General features: G+C 36.4%; 1 protein-coding gene across 1 annotated transcript in view; it reads right to left on the bottom strand.

Moving 5' to 3' along the window:
* Window positions 1-19,961, bottom strand: part of GK5 (glycerol kinase 5) — a 59,977-nt gene that overhangs the window by 15,903 nt on the left and 24,113 nt on the right. Inside the window, exons 6-12 of the mRNA XM_012762364.2 lie at window positions 11,567-11,642; window positions 9,571-9,632; window positions 9,305-9,378; window positions 9,043-9,103; window positions 7,221-7,347; window positions 5,385-5,489; window positions 1,796-1,890 (exon numbers count right to left, since the gene is read on the bottom strand). Coding sequence (XP_012617818.1) covers window positions 1,796-1,890; window positions 5,385-5,489; window positions 7,221-7,347; window positions 9,043-9,103; window positions 9,305-9,378; window positions 9,571-9,632; window positions 11,567-11,642 — 600 coding nt within the window. The remainder of the gene's footprint in view (window positions 1-1,795; window positions 1,891-5,384; window positions 5,490-7,220; window positions 7,348-9,042; window positions 9,104-9,304; window positions 9,379-9,570; window positions 9,633-11,566; window positions 11,643-19,961) is intronic.

The raw sequence follows: 19,961 nt of genomic DNA, 5'->3' as shown, positions 1-19,961 counted from the left end.
ACCTCCTCCACCTGCCCTCAACTGCCAATATATTGCCAAGTTGCAATCATGGCAGGACAGGGATATTTTGTTATCAAAGTGAAATTAAAAATCTTATCTGTGATAGTTGCATCTAAATCTATTGGGCTTTTGCAATACTTTGCTTTTTTTTTTTTTAAATCACATACTTTATTTTCATAGGCACATGAGGTGATAGAGAAAATTAAAGACAGAGTTGCCACAACAAAGTCACTACTAAGTCTCCCAGCATATGTTTGCAAAAGGGAAGAATCAGTAGTTACTTAATCAAACGTTACTTTTGCTGATGACAATTAGTCGTCTAACCTTCCTCCTGAAACCTCAATTAGATAAGTATTTTTCACTTTCTGTCCTATCACCAGACTGCCTCACATTACTGTGAAAAGGATGCAATGCAATTTCTCTGCACAAGTCGTAAGCTTTCAGTCCTTTACAATAAAGTACTTAGAAGAAAAATATTACATGGCCGGGCATGGTGACTCACGCCTGTAATCCTAGCACTCTGGGAGGCCGAGGCAGGTGGATTGCTCGAGGTCAGGAGTTTGAAACCAGCCTAAGCAAGAGCGAGACTCTGTCTCTACTATAAATAGAAAGAAATTAATTGGCCAGCTAATTATGTAGAAAAAATTAGCCGGGCATGGTGGTGCGCATGCCTGTAGTCCCAGCTACTTGGGAGGCAGGAGGATTGCTTGAGGCCAGGAGTTTGAGGTTGCTGTGAACTAGGCTGACACCATGGCACTCACTCTAGCCCGGGCGACAAAGTGAAACTCTGTCTCAAAAAAAAAAAAAAAAGAAAAGAAAATATTACAGATGTTGAAATAGTCCTCATTTTAAAATCTAGTTTGGAAGTTTAGTATTTTTAAAGACTTAAAAAACATCTTGACCTAATTTTTTTCCCACCAGATTCTATACTACAATACCTAAATTTTCAAATTTTGGACTTTTTATAACTGATTGACTGAATATGGAATGGACTAGAAGGAAAACTTAATTTTTTGAAAGGAAAAAACACTTAAAAGAGGATTAAAAGGACTAGTTTAAGCTTTCCCCCAAAAGTAATTTTGTTCATAATAATATTCTTGAAACCTTTTTTAAAAGTCTTTGTAACAGTATTCTAAAATCCAAGGCAGTAACACAAATCTTTCAATTAAATATAAAGTTAAATGTTATAAAATCAAATCTTTTACTAAGTTCTCTTTTTGATTAGGCAAAGGAACAAATATTCTACCATAACAATTAACAAAAAAAGATTTTCATTTTTAAAAAAGTTAATAAAACTTACAAATCCAACTGCAAAATATATAGGTATACATACATGTGTAAATGGATGTGGTGTATGTACCTTGACATTATTTTTCTAATTCTCAGTTGTACATTTCCATTCTTTACATTCTTATAAAGAATGCAATCAACTGATATATGTCCCCCACTGGGTAATGGCTATTTTTGGTCATGATAAGGTAATCCTAGGGTCTTACATAAAAGTTCTGTGATAAACCTGCCAACTCTTAGGTTCCAGAGGGATAGAGTTCTAGGCAGAAGCCAAGTGAATTCTGTAAGTAAAAGCCAAACCAGCAGGGTCACACTCAGGAACATGCTGCTCTCTCATGGAATTCACACTAGGTCAGAGCGTAACTTCTCAGCCCTAGAATGTACCTTTCACCTTAGTTTGGTTCAGTGCCCAAATTTTCAGGCAACAGAGTGGTAGATACATAATTTTGAATATGGTAGAAGGAGAAAAATGTCTATAATTATCATTAACTTAAAAAAAAAATACCTGTAATCCACTAAAAGATGGAACAAAACAAACTCCTTCAGAATCTTCCAAACTTGTGGCCATTTTCTCAGTCTCAGCAGCATCTGTGAAAAGATCTACAAAAACAAACAACATAAAAAACCCTACAACAAAATGAAGAGGCTGGAGAGGGACAAACAGAATTATGTTATATGACTAGTATTTACCTGCATCCACATTTATTATGAATATAATGTAAAAGGTCACTCACTTCAAAGGGTCAACACAAAGGCCATTCTGAGTTCTCACTCTGCATAGGTTTATGAGCCCATAGAAAGGACAAGGGAGCTAGAAGGCTCTCTTAGATAGGCTCTGTATGCAGCAGGCTTTACTTTTTCCTTTAAAGACATTTGGGCAGTTTTAAAAATCAATTCTATGTATGATTTTTGACATTAAAAAAAAGTATGCTTTAAAAAGTGCCATGTGAATTTTCTGATGAAAGTATCAACTACCTGTAACACTTGAGAGAATCAATTGAAAAGCTACTCCATCTAGTGAGTTCAGTAAAGGGCGAATAACAAATAAATACACTAAAAGTCAATTTTTAAAACACAATCAAACAAAAAATCAAGACTTAACTCATTCAGTAAACTTTTTACTGAAATATATAATATATATACAGAAAAACGCATAAATCCTAAACCTACACCTAAATTTTCACAGTATGAACACACTCAGGTAACCCACACCCAGATAAAGATATAAATTTCTTCCATTCAACATCATGCTAATAACATCATTCTTACTCCTACATAGTATTCCATTATGCGACTATACACAATTTATTAATCTATTCTACTGCTGATATATATTTGGGTAGTTTTCAGTGTTTGGCTGATATAAATAAGCCACATTGAAATCTCATGTACATTATTTTTGGTGGAGATACACACACACACACACACATTATTTACATATATATATATTCCTGTTTGTTAATACCAAGAGATGGAATTGCTAGTTCTAGGGTCTTCACATTTAGGACTAGCTTTAATAGATTCTTTCAAATAATTTTTCAAAGTAGCTGTACCAACTTAAGGCTCCTGCCAGCAGCATGAGGGTTCCAGTTATCCCATATTCTCACCAATAATTAATATTGTCTATGTTTTTCATTTTAGCTATCATGATAGTATTGCATAGCAGTCTGATTTTGCATTTCCCTGTTAACTAATAAAGCTGACTACCTTTTTGGCCATTTAGATGCCCTTGTTTGTGAAGTGACTCCTGAATGAGCATGTATAACTTACAGTGTAGATCAGATGAAAAAGCTTAGGAATCAGCCATAATAAATATTGCTGGCTTTAGACAGCCTTAATTAAGTTTGTTATATTCTTATGTCAGAAACTAAGGTGATGCTCAAAAAATAATAGATGTAGACATTTAAAAGACATGGAAGCTAGTTTGAAGGGATTCTCACTGTACAAATCTGGGAAGATTTGAGCATGAAAATAAATAAGAACTACAACAATTGTAATATGTTGAATAAAGTAAGAAACCATGAGTCTATACTGATAGTAAGCAGATAAACACAGGAGAGAAGGGAAAGCACTTCCCTATACAACAAATACTAAATAATCAACATAGAAGGCATAATAAACTTAGAAAATGCCATTTTGTGGCTGGGCATGGTGGCTCATGCCTGTAATCCTAGCACTTAGGGAGGCTGAGGCAAGAGGATCACTTGAGACCAGGAGTTTGAGACTAGCCTGAGCAACACAGTGAGACCCCACCTTTACAAAAATAGAAAAATTAACCAGGCATGGTGGTGCATGCTTGTAGTCCCAGCTACTTGGGAGGCTGAGGCAGAAGGATTGCTTAAGTCCAGGAGTTTGAGGTTACAGTGAGCTATGATGTCACCACTGCACTCTAACCCCAGCAAGAGTGAGATCCCATCTCAAAAAAAAAGAAAAGAAAAGAAAAAGAAAACACCATTTTGCAACCATCAGAATTAAACTGACTCAGGAAAGAATCATCGATGAATGTTAAATTTAGAGAAATAGGGTAACTTTGACAAGAAATAAGATTTCTAGCTAGTCTCAAAGTATTTCCCCACAAATTATTTACTGAAGAAAGAAAAACAGTAATTATACAATGCAGAAATAAGAAAAACATCTTATGTACATGAACAACGTTAAAAGAAACAAAACAGGACTAACAGATACCTTCCATCTCCAGATACATATATTTTAAGAAGAACATGGTACCCCTTACATATTATTTCAGCCAAAACTAGTCATGAGAAACCCAAGTGGACATTCTATAAAATAATTGGCCTGTATTCTTCAAAAATGTCAATGGCATAAAAGGCAAAGAAAGGCTGAGGAAACTGTCCCAGATTAAAGGAAATTATACGATAAGCAATCCTGGACTGGATCCTGTATTGCAAAAAAAATTGCCATGAAGAACATTATTGAGACATCTGACAAATTTGGAATATAGATTCCAAATTTGTGATAAAATGGATTCCAAATATGTGATAAAAATAATTATACCCAATGTTAAATGTCCTGAAATTAAAAACATTACTGTAGATATGTAAGAGAACTTTCTTGTTCTCAGGAAATACACAGTGATAGCATAAGGAACATGATGCATTCAACTTATTCTCAAACAGCTCAGAAAAATTATATGGATATAAATATTTATTCTATAACATATAGGATGGATGGGTAGATGATGGACATGTTAAAAACTGTTAAACATGTCAAAAATATGTTAAAAACAACATGTTAAAAACTGGCCTATCTGGATAAAGTATATACAAGAGTTTTTGTACTATTTTTACAACTTTAAGTTTGAAATTATTTCTAAATAAAAAAAGTTAAATAGTTCTCATTTCCACCTCTCTGTAATTCTCTCCACATGTGTGTGTACCCAGTGAAACATATACAGAGAATTAATACTTGTGTACTTTAAAAAGAAATTTAGCTTATCAACTTCACTTTTGTTTTTTCAATATTATGATTTGTATGTATATGCTTATATTTTTTGGCTTGGAAGTTTATTGTGCTTCTCTTTTTTCTTCTTATTAACAAGCATTCATCATTTTCCTCTAAGTACTATTTTTACAGAATTACAATCATTTTCTTTACCTTTGGGAACAGTATTAAATTGTGTTTCAAATGTTTTTCTTGGTACTATGCAACTTAAGACATTTCAATGTGCATTTGTTTATTAAATGTGAACAGCATTTCATAATGGTCATTTGATTATGAAATATCTGTATTTCTGTCCTTTGCCCATTTTTTGTCATTTTATTAATTTTTCTGATAATATGCTATAAATTTTTATCAATTTATCTTTTAATGTTGCTTATGGGATAGTTCTCCCTACACATTCTGACATTTCATATACTTAAACCTATTATTCTTATTCTTTATGGCTTCTGGCCTTAATACCTAGCCCTTTACCAACCCAATATCATAAAAATATCCTGTATTTTCTTCTAGTACATGTCATTTTATATTTATGTTTTATCTGAACAATTCATTCATTCTCTATTGATCTGCGATCCTACGGTATTCCTGATTTCTTTAAGTTTGGCCTGTGAAATCTTTCAAAGATGACTTACCTAATTTTTGAGCCCATTTTATGGCAGTACCAGTGTCTCCTGCATTGCCTTCAGCTAAGCATACAATTTCTTGCCCAATCTTCCACCCAATTAATGGATAAAAGCCTTACAAAGCAAACAAAAAATAAAGAATAAGTCATATGGTAAATATATAATTCATTACAGAGACTTCTACAATAGATTAATTAATTTTTGATTATTTAAAAAAAAATTGCAAAATGCCTCTGAAGTCAGACTGCCTGAGTTCAAATCCCAGCCTTCTAGCATTCACTAGTTATGGTCTTCCAAGTTTCCAACCTCTTAGCTTCAGTTTCCTCAACTGTAAAATGGTCTACCTGATAGAGTAGCTACTATAAGAATAAACCAAGGCTGGGCACAGTGGTTCATTCCAGCAATTTGGGAGGCCAAGGCAGGAGGATCACTTAAGGCCAAGAGTTTGAGACCATCCTGGGCAATACAGCAAGACCCCATCTCTACAAAAAATTTTTAAAAATTTAATTACTCAAAAAAAATTTTTTAATTACCCAGGCATGCTACATGCCTGTAGTCCTAGCTACTTGGGAGGCTGAGGTGGGAGAATAGATTGAGCCCAAGAGTTTGAGGCTGTAGTCAGCTATGACTGTGTCACTGCATTCCAGTCTGGGCAACAGAGTAAGACCTTGTCTCAAAAAAAAAAAAAGAATAAACTTAGTAAGTTAATACATAAAAAGAACTTCACATAGTGCCTTGTATAAAATATAAACAATGAATATTATTTTTTATTAACTATAGGCATATCTATGTTTTTAGAAACACAGCAATAAGTGTTTTAATTGAGAAATAAAAGGTTACTATGAGATCAGTTCGCTAGAGAACTAACTATGCTATTGTGCTTACCTGTGGTTTCCAAATAAGGTTCTTAAATAGAAATAATCTACAATATAATAATCAACACCTTCTAGCTTCCATGTTTACAGTTAGGAGCAAAGGAAGAGCTTGACAGGGGATAGAAGACAGGAAAAATATTTCTTAAACTACCTCTTAATAGCCATGTTAGGGCAACAAAGCCCAAACTATGAGCCCCTAGCCCACCAGGGTATCTGTTCCACAATCTAGATTTCTTGGTTTGCACATCCCAGGTTTCCTCCATTAGGAAGAGCACTGGAGGAAATGGAGGTTTTAACCCTAAACATGCATGGATCACTAGTTGAGGACTACACCCAAAAATATTCACAAAACAATTTTCTAACACATAGAAAAAATTTTAGAGCCCTAGTAATAAGTTTTAAACAACTATAACATGTATTATAGATAAATATTTGGAAAGCTGACGAAAATACCTGAATCCTTCTGAGTTTTTCTATAATATCTTTCTTGGTTTTCTTATGTTATTTGTTTGTTTTGGGGACAGTTTTGCTCTTTTGCCCAGGATAGAGGGCAGTGGTGTCAGCCTAGCTCACTGCAAACTCAAACTCCTGGGCTCAAGCGATCCTCCTGCCTCAGCCTCCCGAGTAGCTGGGACTACAGGTGTGCACCACCATGCCTGGCTAATTTTTTCTATTTTTAGTAGATACGGGGTCTCACTCTTGCTCAGGTTGGTCTGAAACTCCTGAGCTCAAGAGATTCTCCCACCTCGGCCTCTGGAATGCTAGGATTACACGTATGAGCCACTGCACCCAGCCTATGCCTTTAACTTAAAGGCTAAAAAAAGAAATGGAAATTATCTTTAAGAATAATAATGAACAACATGTTAGAAAATATCTTTAACGTAAAATGGAAAAATGGTATAAGTATCATAAAATTTACATATGAATAGAAATATTTTATTAATAAATAAGATAAATTCTAACTATTTACCTCCAACAGTATGGTGAGGGTTATTTCCAGTATTAATATCCAAAAATGTTCCAGTTCCCATGGTTAATTTCACATCACCTGTCTGGAAGCAGCACTCTCCAAACATGGCTGACTGCTGGTCAGCGACCTACCAAAAATGTTCAAATGTAAGACCCACTGCTCTTAGTGACGGACCATTTCATTACATTCCATTGCCTCATTCATTGTATTCTCATGATTACATATTTTCTTGTTCCTTAAGAAAGTAAAATAAAATCCCAAAGAGAACAGAGAGCAACAACTATAGGATAGGAGTTTCTCTAGGACTAATACTGTATGGATAATTAATGTGTCTGAGGCATTTTTAATGGGCAACCTACTTCATGACTTTTAAGCATCATATGAATAATCTTAGAAATGAAGGTAAGAATAAAAATTGTATGGGAAAAAACCAACTAAGATTTTTCATTTTCAACTTACAGGTTTCATTCACTAGTCAAAATAATGGACCCTCACAAATTTTTATTAAGTGGTAGGTGTATGTTTCAATATAAATACATGTAAGTCAAAACCATCCATTTCCCAACCATACTTTTTGTTAAAAGAAAAATCATAACATTTTGTTAACATAGTCAAATGCAGAAATACATACAGCAATATGGTAAGGATCAAAACACATTGAAAGAACCCTTTCTCACTAATACATAATTCTTCCTGCCATACCTTAATCTCACCTGGAACCTATCCCTAGATTGAATAAGACTGATCCTCTCTAAATGACAATAAATGTGTAACTTGGGAATTAAATTCCCCTTCCCTTGCCAGTTACCCCAGCAACTGTGGGGACTGTCCATATAGGGACAGGTGGTCTACACCTCCTGCTTAAGCTGTTGCAGGAAACCAAAAGCAACATGAAAGTACCCTTAAAAATCAAAAACAGCAAATTTTTCATTCTTCCACAATTTTCTTTATTGGTAGATGTTGGCTAAAGATTATTACATGCACATACAACTTTATTTCTTTATATATATATATTTTATTTATATATTTTTTATTTATATAAACTTTATTTCTTTATATATCTCCTTTATTTATTTATTTATTTTGAGACAGAGTCTCACTTTGTTGCTCAGGCTAGAATGAGTGCTGTGGCGTCAGCCTAGCTCACAACAACCTCAAACTCCTGGGTTCAAGCGATCCTTCTGCCTCAGCCTCCCGAGTAGCTGGGACTACAGGCATGCGCCACCATGCCCGGCTAATTTTTTCTATATATATTAGTTGGCCAATTAATTTCTTTTTATTTTTAGTAGAGACAGGGTCTCACTCTTGGTCAGGCTGGTTTCGAACTCCCGACCTTGAGCAATCCACCCACCTCAGCTTCCCAGAGTGTTAGGATTATAGGCATGAGCCACCGCTCCCAGCCTCTCTCCTTTAGTTTAAACTGCCCTATCACTGTTTATGGTTATACTGCATCAAATATAAACTAAGCATTGGCCCCCATCACTGTTTTTTGTTTCAGACTACCAAATATAAACTAAACATTATTCAGAATACATCTTTAAAATTAGAATACTGTTTTGAAAAACAACATACAAGTCAGAGTAGGTAGTATCATGGAAGTAGTGCTTCCATAATGAAAGATTGGCCCAGTGGTACCCTTTCTAAAAATATAGAGGATGTTTCTGGTAATATCCTGGTTCCTTTAACTTAAAAAGAAAAAAACCCATATTTTAATTTTATTCTGCCAAGGACCTTTTATTTCTCTTAACGCTAGTTCCAGTTAGTCATACATATTCATTTAGTTTATACTATACAAGGAGACACTCTTAAGTTTTCTACTTACCAAGGCAACTATTGGTATAGGCACACCAAATATCTCTTCATCCACTGATCCAAAATAGTGGCTTCAAATAAAATTGTTAAAAAAGTTAGTGATAGTTCTAGAAATATTAATTCTAAAATTCAGCAAATCATTTTTAGCATAGGACAAAAAGTTATATGATAAACACATAAGCCCCTCAATCATTTAATAAAATGCTTTTCCCCACCAAAGTAAAATGAATTTAAGAATTTTGCTGGTTTCAATGTCTAATGTTAATTATTACCTCGTGTCCTTCACAGGAGGCAGGATAGAGAGTGGTATCGATAGCAGGGAGGTAATGAACCCACTCCAACACATCTGAGCATAGAAATATGTCATCAGAATATAAATATTTACATATTTCAAATCTATAAACATTTTAAAACATCATGGTGTACCTGACAAATATATAAAAGTTTTGTCAGTTAAAAATAAATTAATTAAAATCATTTTAAATCCAACCTGTATTACACAAAAAAAGGTAACTCAAAAGGAAGAAAAAATCTTTACCTGATATGGGTCAAAAAGTCCAGTTGTACTAGCATTTGAAAAATCTGTGGCATATGCAGAACCTAAATTTACATTGGAAACATGCATTTATTATCAGACAGTATAAATCATGAATTAAAAAATAAAATCCAAAGCCCCCTGCTGGCCAATTGGACCCCTCTTCCAGACAAGAGGACCTTAGAGAAACCTTAAAACTCAGTTCCCAGCCATGAGAGGATTGGGAAGTAGGACATGACTCTACACTTCCTCCCTTACTAACTGCCATCAGGTTTTTTTACTTCCCAAGGCTAAACAGAGAACAATCTCGTGATCCAGACCAGCATTCTTTCCTGACAAGAGATAACCAAGCATGAGTGGTTTAAGCAGTCTATGGAGCATGTACAGAGGGTTTTCATGTCCTTGTTTCACCTTTTGACACCAGAGGGCTGCCATATTCTGCACACATACCCTATTAAGGGGTATAAAGCTTGACTGCACATGCACTTGTTTCTCTTTTCATAGATATTCATGACTCCTCCTATAGCTTATTAAATATATATATTTGGCCATCCCACTCAGCATTAATTCCTTTTCCCATATACCTCCTTTAAAGTAAGTGTTCCTGGCTATGGCCAGAGGCTCTGTTTTCCAGCCTATAAAAATGGCTACCCATAGGCTACAACCCTTTATAAGAAATAAAGCTCTCCTTTGCAAACCATGAACTTCATTATTTCTTCAGTCAACAAAATCAACCCTGGCAATCAATGGAGTGACAGATGTCACAGCCAGGATGTGCCCTCACATCCTATCCTGAGTTTATAATCTAGACCTTTGTTTACCTTCAAATTCATTCCAAAATATATATTTCAATGTGAAGTTTCCAAAAGCAATTTCCTGCTTAATTTTTAAGAATTTTTATAATTTACGAAAGCACTTTCATATGCATTGCCACTTTATGATCCCCAGTATAAACATGATGAAAGAGGTTCAGAGATGCTAAATGATCACCCATGTTATACTCAGTTGCAACATGGCAGATTTGGTACCCAATTCAAGTCTTATCACTCTTGAAGTTAAGATTGTTCCCCAGTCTTATCTTTGAGGTTTCATCACAATTTTAAAATTGTCCTCTTCTTATAACAAATCTAGAATAAGTCTAGCTTTATTACAACAGGTAGTTATTGAATTAGGGTACTAAAGAGCAGTATGCCTGAGATACAGAAAGCAAAGAGGAACTTCTACTTTTGTGGCCAGGCAAGGTGGCTCATGCCTATAATCCTAGCACTCTGGGAGGCTGAGGTGGGAGGATCACTTGAGCTCAGGAGTTTGAGACCAGCCTGAGCAAAAGTGAGACCTCTGTCTCTACTAAAAATAGGAAAAATTAGCCCGGTGTGGTGGCTAGCGCCTATCGTTCCAGTTTCTTGGGAGGCTGAGGCAGGAGGATCCCTTGAGCCTGGTAGTTGGAGGTTGCTGTGAGCTAGGCTGATGCCACGTCACTCTAACCTGGGCAACAGAGCGAGACTCTGTCTCAAAAAAAAAAAAAACAAAAACAAGGCCCAGCACGGTGGCCCACACCTATAATCCTAGCACTCTGGGAGGCCGAGGAGGGCAGATTGCTCGAGGTCAGGAGTTCGAAACCAGCCTCAGCAAGAGCGAGACCCCGTCTCTACTATAAATAGAAAGAAGTTAATTGGCCAACTAACATATATATAAAAAAAAATCAGCTGGGCATGGTGGCGCATGCCTGTAGTCCCAGCTACTTGGAAGGCTGAGGCAGCAGGATTGCTTGAGCCCAGGAGTTTGAGGTTGCTGTGAGCTAGGCTGATGCCACAGCACTCACTCTAGCCTGGGCAATAAAGTGAGACTCTGTCTCAAAAAACAAAAAAACTCTGCATTCTCCATACTCAGAAGTGGTTAAAAAAAAACACACACACACAAAAGTCTACTTTTTTAGGGCACATCATTTCTTTTGGTCAAATTTCAGTGACTTGAGATAGATTTGTCAGAATATCTTTACCTTTTGTGAGTTTATATAACAACCAGGTATCAATAGTCCCAAAGCAACAATTTTCTTCTTCAATTGCCTTTTGCACCTTGAAAATACAACAGTACAAAATTAATTCAAAAAGACTAAATTATTAAGCACATGATTAAGTACAAATTCACTGATATGATAAATTTTATACATAGAAAAACAATTTCTAAAATATATTCCAAATAGTTCTAAGTGATTATTACAGGGTATGAGATTTAGCACAGGGAAAGTGAGATTTTCATTTTCTATACAGTATTTCTGAAAGGCTTTTAGTTTTATACCAAGCGTGTGTTAGTTACTTTTGTGTTTAAAAAAAAAAAAAGCAAAGTATACATACAAATACGCTGGTATAGCCTGAAGCAGGGATGGCACACTGTGGGCCACAGGCCAAATCCAGCCCACTGCCTGTTTCTGGACAGCAAGTTAATGGTTTTTAATGCTTAAAACAAAAAAAGGAGGAATATTTTGTGATACATGAAAACTATATGAAATTCAAATTTGTGTCCATACATAAAGTTTGATTAGAACACAGCTATGTTCATTTATTTATGGATTACCTATGGCTTCTTTCACGCTGCAATGGCAGAGCAGTTGTGACAAAAACTTTATGGCCCTCAAAGCCTAAAATATTACTATCTGGCCTTTACGGAAAAAAATTTCTAGTTCTTGGCCTAAAGCATGGCAAGAGAAATAAAAGTATCAAAATCTCTTTAAAATAGCTAGTAGAGAAATTAAAATGCTTGTTAGGATGAAACATACTGGAGAACAATTTTCTGAAATGAATTTTATCACTTCTCCAACTCTTGTCCTTCAAGACTAGCATTCTCTGGCTTTGTCCAACCCCAGCCCCCCACCCGACATACACACTCTTCCTAACTCAGTCTGCAGTACCCTACAGATACCTTCCATTATCCACAGCATTACTGCCTCTCTACTAGAGGCTAGCTCCTCAAGAGTAGGGACATTCACACTGATAATCCCAACACCTAGGAGGGTTCTAGGCATGTAGGAGAAGTTCAAAAAATGCTTTTTAAATAAATAAATGAAATAAAAAGAAAAGCAAATGGAAACATTTAAAGATAAATTGTGGGGCTGGGTGCCATGGCTCACGCTTGTAATCCTAGCACTCTGAGAGGCTGAGGCAAGAGTATCACTTGAGGTAAGCAGTTCCAGACCAGCATGAGCAAGAGCAAGATTCCATCTCTACCCAACATAGAAAAATTAGCCAGGCTTAGTAGCATGTGCCCAAATTCCCATCTACTCAGGAGACTGAGGCAAGAGAATCACTTGAGCCCAGGAGTTTGAGGTTGCTGTGAGCTAGGCTGACACCATGGCATTCTAGCCCACGTGACAGAGCAAGGACAAAACTCTCATAGGAACTGCTACTCTGATTTGAATCGTCTCAATTATTAAACTCAGTGTTTGTATGTGAGCATAAACTGACAAGCTGATTCTGAAGTTTAGAGACAAAAAGGACTAAGAAGAGCCAAGATAAACCTGAAATGAAATGTGATGCTTATCTCATACCAAATATAAAAATCAACTCCAGATGGAGTATATAGACTTGTAGGAGGCAAAAAGTAGAACATAATATAGAATAATATCTTCATAAACTCAGAACGGGAAGAATGTTTCAAAAGGACACAAAAAGGCACTATATGTTAAAATTGATAAACTATACTGCTTTCGCAACTTATTTTTTCAAAGACATTATTGAGTTAAAAGAAAGGCCAACTGGAGAAAACACTTGCAACATACAAAAGAAAAGCACCATCCAGAATTATGAGAAATATGCAAGGAAAAAAGAAATATAATTTAAAAAAGAAAACTGCTGAACAAAGTGAAAATCAACAACTCTCCTGAGATCCATCAGAGAGTTGAGGTCACAAGGCAGTCACCCTGAAAACTGGAAAGACGGATGAATACAGAGAAGAGCAGCTTACCCGAAGCAGAAGCCACTGCTAGAGTCTGATAGCAACATGTAAAGAGTAACTGATTAATTGCTAGAGACTAAACTGTGGACTAGCTTGAGAAATAAAAATTCTTAAGGGTCATCTTTAGGGGAATCCAACACATTTATGAGTTTACCTCCACTAGCCCCACAAGGATCTCAGGGCTTCTGCTTCTGGCAGGAAAAAGAAGAAAGTAACCATTTTGAAATAAGCCGAGAGTGCTCTGTATCTGTAATAAAGGATAATTATTATGCCAGAGCCTAACTGAAGTGGGAGGAGGGCTGGGACCAATTTACAGCTCCCTCTACACTTCCTGCCCCACCTAAAAAAGTTAGAAGTACTTTGGAAGGTCATAGTCCAGGGACACAGGCTCGCTAAAAGACCTAAAAGACTAAGACCTAATCATAGGATTAGAGACTGCTCCTCTCCCCATAAACTTCACCACTGTATCAACTGGGCTCCTGAGCTATGCCAGGATTACAGCTGAAAGAACTGAAAGTCTCTGAACCTATTTAAGAAGTCTCCAGGGAAACCCAAAGACGACAGTAAAGATGAAAACAAGGACACCAAAGGATATTTTAGCCTCTGACGTCTCAGCTATAACAAACAGTAAACATAGCATAACTCCTAGTCAGGGCCAGGCGCCATGGCTCACGCCTGTAATCCTAGCACTCTGGGAGGCCGAGTCTGGCAGATCACTCCAGGTCAGGAGTTCAAAACCAGCCTAAGCAAAAGCGAGACTGTCTCTACTAAAAATAGAAAGAAATTAATTGGCCAACTAAAAATATATAGAAAAAAACTAGCCAGGCATGGTGGCACATGCCTGTAGTCCCAGCTACTTAGGAGGCTGAGGCAGAAGGATTGCCTGAGCCCAGAAGTTTGAGGTTGCTGTGAGCCAGGCTGACACCATGGCACTCTAGCCTGGGCAACAGAGTGAGACTCTGTCTCCAAAAAACCTCAAAAACAGAAAACATATAAAACCTCACGTTAAAAGCCTAATTACCTCAGTTACTATTACCCAGTATCTCATGCTTAGCTTTCAAGGAAAAAAAAAAATCAAAAGGCAAGAAAAAACACAGTCTGAAGGGACAAAGCTGGCATAGAAAAAGATATAGCAGAGATTTGGGAATTATAAGACAAGGAATTTAAAATACCTGTGATTAAATGCTAAGGGTTGTAATGAAAAAAGTGAACAACATGCAACAACAGATAGGAAATGTAAGCAGAGAGATGGAGACTCTAAGAAAGAAAAAGGAAATGTCAGGTATCAAAAATACTGAAACAAGGCCGGGCGCGGTGGCTCACGCTTGTAATCCTAGCACTCTGGGAGGCCAAGGCGGGCGGATTGCTCAAGGTCAGGAGTTCAAAACCAGCCTGAGCGAGACCCCGTCTCTACTATAAAAATAGAAAGAAATGAATTGGCCAACTAATATATATATATATATAAAATTAGCCGGGCATGGTGGCTCGTGCCTGTAGTCCCAGCAACTCGGGAGGCTGAGGCAGTAGGATTGCTTGAGCCCAGGAGTTTGAGGTTGCTGTGAGCTAGGCTGACGCCACGGCACTCACTCTAGCCTAGGCAAGAAAGCGAGACTCTGTCTCAAAAAAAAAAAAAAAAAACTGAAACAGAAGTGAAGAAAACCTTTGATGAGCTCATCAGAAGAATGGTCACAGCAAAGTAAATCAGTGATATTGAAGATATGTTAATAGAAAATTCTCAAACTGAAAAGCAAAGAGAAAAAGAATGGAAGAGAATATTCATGAACTGTGGTAGAATTATAAAAGGTATAACATGTATAATGGGAATATCAGAAGAAGAAAGAGAAAAAGGAACAGAAATATTTTAAGCAAAAATGACTGAGACTTTAGTTAATAATAATGTATCAATTCATCAACAGTGGTTCATTAATAGTAACAAACATACTGCACTAAAGCAAGATGTTAATAATAGGAGAAACTGGAGGTGATGGGTGTGAGGAGGTATATAAGAACTCTACTCCACTCAATTTTCTGTAAACAAAAAACTGATCAACAATCTAACAATATAGTAAGTTATATTAATTGATTTTTAAATGCTAAATCAACCTGATATTCTTGGGATATTCTCACTTGGTCAAGGTATATAATCCCTTTATATGTTGTTAGATTTGACTTGCTAGTATTTTGTTGAGAATTTTTGTATCCATATTCATAAGGAATATTGGTCAATGGGTTTCTATTCTTGTGATGTCTTTGATTTGGGCATGAGGATAATACTGGCCTAACAGAATGAGTTAGGAAGTGTATCCCATTACAATAATGAAAGTGTAACCCATAATTGAAAGTGGGTTACAGAAGTCTCTACTGTTCAATTGTCTCTTTTCCCCTTCTCTTCTATTTTTTGGAAGAATTTCTGAAAGACTGCTGTAAATTTTTCTCTAAACTTTCAGTAGAATTCACTAGTAGGCGGGGCACAGTGGCTCACGCCTGTAATCCTAGCACTCTGGGAGGCCAAAGCAGGTGGATCATTTGAGCTCAGGAGTTCGAGACCAGCCTGAGCAAGAGTGAGACCCTGTTCTCTACTAAAAATAGAAAGAGATTGGCTGGACAACTAAAAATATATAGAAAAAATCAGCCGGGCATGGTGGCACATGCCTGTAGTCCCAGTTACTCTGGAGGCTGAGGCAGGAGGATTGCTTGAGCCCAGGAATGTGAGGTTGCTATGAGGCTAAGCTGATGCCACAGCATTCTAGCCCAGGCAACAGATGAGACTCTGTCTCAAAAAATAAATAAATAAATAAAAATAAAAATAATTCACTAGTAAAGCCATTTGGTCCTGAGCTTTTTCTAGGTGATAATTTGTTACTAATTCAATCTCTATTTGTTAAAGATTAATTCAGATTACTTATTTCTTCTTGAGTCATTTTCATGACTCAAGAAGCATACATACATACTTCTTGAGTCATACACAATTTATGTATTTGTGAGAAATTTTCCATTTTATCTAGTTATCTAATTTGTTGGCATATACTTGTTCATGGTATTGCCTATTAATGCTTTTTATTTCTGTGAGGTCAGTATTAACATACCCTTTTTCATTCATAATTTTAGTTATTTGAGTCCTCTCTTTTTCTTTGTCAGTCTAGCTTATCTTTTCAAAGAACCACCTTTGGTTTTGTTGATTTGCTTCACTGTTATTCTATTCTCTATTTCATTAATTTCTACTTTAACCTTTATTGTTTCTTTCCTTCTGCTAATTTGCTCCTCTTTTTCCAGTGTCTTAAGGTAGAATGTTAGATTATTGATTTTATTTTTTTCTTCTTTTTAAATATTGCCTTCTATGTGTAATATAGTCTGGCCATAAATTTCCTTCTAGCCACTTTTTTACCTGAATCCAATAAGTTTTGGGATGGTGTTTCTCCATTTCATTTATCTCAAAGTATTTCCTAATTTCTCTTGTGATTTCTTCTTTGGGTATCTAAAAGTATGTTGTTTAATTTCCACATATTTTTGAATTTCCCAAATTTTCTTCTGTTATTTACTTCTAATTTCATTCCTTTTTGGTCAGAGAACAAAGTATGTTTAATGTTTCAATCCTTTTAAATTTATTGAGGTTTGTATTATGGAAAGCATATGGTCTTTCCTCAAGAAGGTTCCATGTGTACTTAAAAAGAATGTATATTGGCCAGGCGTGGTGGCTCACGCCTGTAATCCTAACACTCTGGGAGGCTGAGGCGGGCTGAGGCGAACTCTCGAGGCCGGGAGTTTGAAACCAGCCTGAGCGAGACCCCGTCTCTACTAAAAATAGAAAGAAATTAATTGACCAACTAAAAATATAAATACAAAAAAATTAGCCAGGCGTGGTGGCACATGCCTGTAGTCCCAGCTACTCGGGAGGCTGAGGCAGTAGGATGGCTTGAGCCCAGGAGATTGAGGTTGCTGTGAGCTAGGCTGAAGCCACAGCACTCTAGCCTGGGCAACAGAGTGAGACTGTCTCAAAAAAAAAAAAAAAAAAAGAATGTATATTGTGCTGTTTTTGGATGGAGCTTTCTATAAATGTCTGTTAGGTCTAGTTCATTTTTATTGTTATTCAAGGTTTCTATTTCCTTATTGATCTTTTGTCTAGTTGTTCTATTCATTTATTTTAAAGCCAGTCAAATTTAGCAGTGGGGGGTTGAATGGCAACTTTAGTGACACTAACATTAATAAGTTCTGATAACCCACTACCATTGTATCAGCCTGTTCTATTCATTTTTGAAAGTGGAGTACTGAAGTCTCCAACTATTACTGTTCAACCACCTATTTTGCCCTTCAACTCTATTAGTTTTTGCTTCGTGTATTATGAGGCTATGTTACTGTGAGCACAGCCCAAGGGCCATTCAGACTATAACGCCGGGCTGGCTAAGGGGAAACCATTTTGCTTCCAGTATGCCTTTGGCTTGTTCTGTCTTAAAAATTTAAAACTAACCTGCAGCTTGTTTACACAGCTGCTGGGCACAAGACTGGAAAATAATCTCCAAAATAGGGCACCCACAGACTGCTGATAATAAGATCCATCAGATGACCTATTATTTGGTAATAACCATAGAGCAAGTCATTATTACTTGTACAGTGCTTGCTTTCTGTCGTCAACCACCTTTACCCCCGCCCTTTATAAGTTGCTCAGTAAGCAGAGGTGAGGAGATGGTCTTTGAGACAACAGTCTGCCACCTCCTCAGGCTGCTGGCACTTGAATAAAACTACCTTCCCTTCACCAACATTCACCTCTTATGTTTGGTTCTCAGGTGGCAGGCAGCTAAACCTGCTTTAAGCAACATTATTACATATATATATATATATATATTTGTAACTATTATATATTACTGATGAATTGATCTTCTTATCTTTATAAAATTCCCTTTATATCTTTAGTAACATTTTTTTGTTTCAAAGTCTACACTGTCTGACATTAACATAGCCACTCCAGCTTTTTATGGCTGCTCTTTCCATGATATATCTTTTCCATTCATTTACTTTTAACATATTTGGGGTTTTTTTTGTTTTTTGGATTTTTTTTTTTGAGACAGAGTCTTGCTCTGCTGCCCAGGCTAGAGTGGTGTGGCATCAGCCTAGCTCACAGCAACCTCAAACTCCTGGGCTCAGGCAATCCTTCTGCCTCAGCCTCCCAAGTAGCTGGGACTATAGGCATGTGCCACCATGCCCGGCTAATTTTTTCTATATATATTAGTTGGCCAATTAATTTCTTTCTATTTATAGTAGAGATGGGGTTTTGCTCTTGCTCAGGCTGGTCTTGAACTCCTGGCCATAAGCAATTCTTCCGGTTGAGCCTCCCACAGTGTTAGGATTGCAGGCGTGAACCACCACGCCCAGCCCATATTTGTATTTTTTTTAATCTAAAGTGTATCCCTTTAGACAGCATAGTTGAATCTTGTTTTTTTGTTTTCTTTTTTTTTTTGAGACAGAGTCTTACTTTGTTGCCCAGGCTAGAGTGCCCTGGCATCAGCCTAGCTCACAGCAACCTCAAACCACTGGGCTCAAGCCATCCTCCTGCCTCAGCCTCCCAAGTAGCTAGGACTACAGGCATGCATCACTATGCCCGGCTAATTTTTTCTATATATTTTTAGTTGCCCAATTAATTTCTTTCTATTTTTAGCAGAGATAGGGTCTCGCTCTTGCTTAGGCTGGTTTGGAACTCCTGACCTGGAACAATCCGCCTGCCTCGGGCCTCCCAGAGTGCTAGGATTACAGGTGTGAGCCACCATGCCCAGCAGGAATCTTATTTTTATCTAGTCTAAAATTTCAATGAGTTATTCTTACCCATATGGCTAAAATATGAAAAAACTGATATCAATTATTATAATAATATAAATCCAAAGTCCTCTCATTGCTGATAATGGTTATGTAAATTGTTATATTAATAACCACTTTAGAAAAGTGTTTTGACATTATTCACTAAAGGTGAAGGAAGATATGTACACATTCATGCCCTAAAAATTCATTTACATAGACACAGCATTTACATGTACACCAAGAGATGCATTATTCCCAATAGCCAAAAACTGGAAATAACCCAAATATATACGGACAGAATAGATAAATAAACTGTGGCAAAATCATATAGTGAATAGAAAAGAGCAATGAAACTATAAGCAAATTAACTGACACAACATGGGTATATTTCACAATGTTAAGCAAAGGAAATCTGACACAAAAGATATACACTGTATGATTCAATTTATATAGGTCAAAAATATTTAGGCAAAACTAAAGTATGTTGTTGAGGAATAAACAGAGAAATTATAAAAGTAGAAAGAAAATGTGATATAAAATATCACAGTGTTCTAGTTATTGATCCAGGTAGTGTTACACAGATGTTTGTTCCACACTATCTCACTGAATGGTACATTTTTGTTTTGTTCACCTTTCTAAATGTGTTGACAAAATAA

Source organism: Microcebus murinus, chromosome 1, assembly GCF_040939455.1.
Source record: "Microcebus murinus isolate Inina chromosome 1, M.murinus_Inina_mat1.0, whole genome shotgun sequence".
NCBI lineage: Eukaryota > Metazoa > Chordata > Mammalia > Primates > Cheirogaleidae > Microcebus > Microcebus murinus.
Note: the sequence above shows the minus strand (reverse complement) of the source record. Positions and strands in the feature narration are given on the sequence as shown.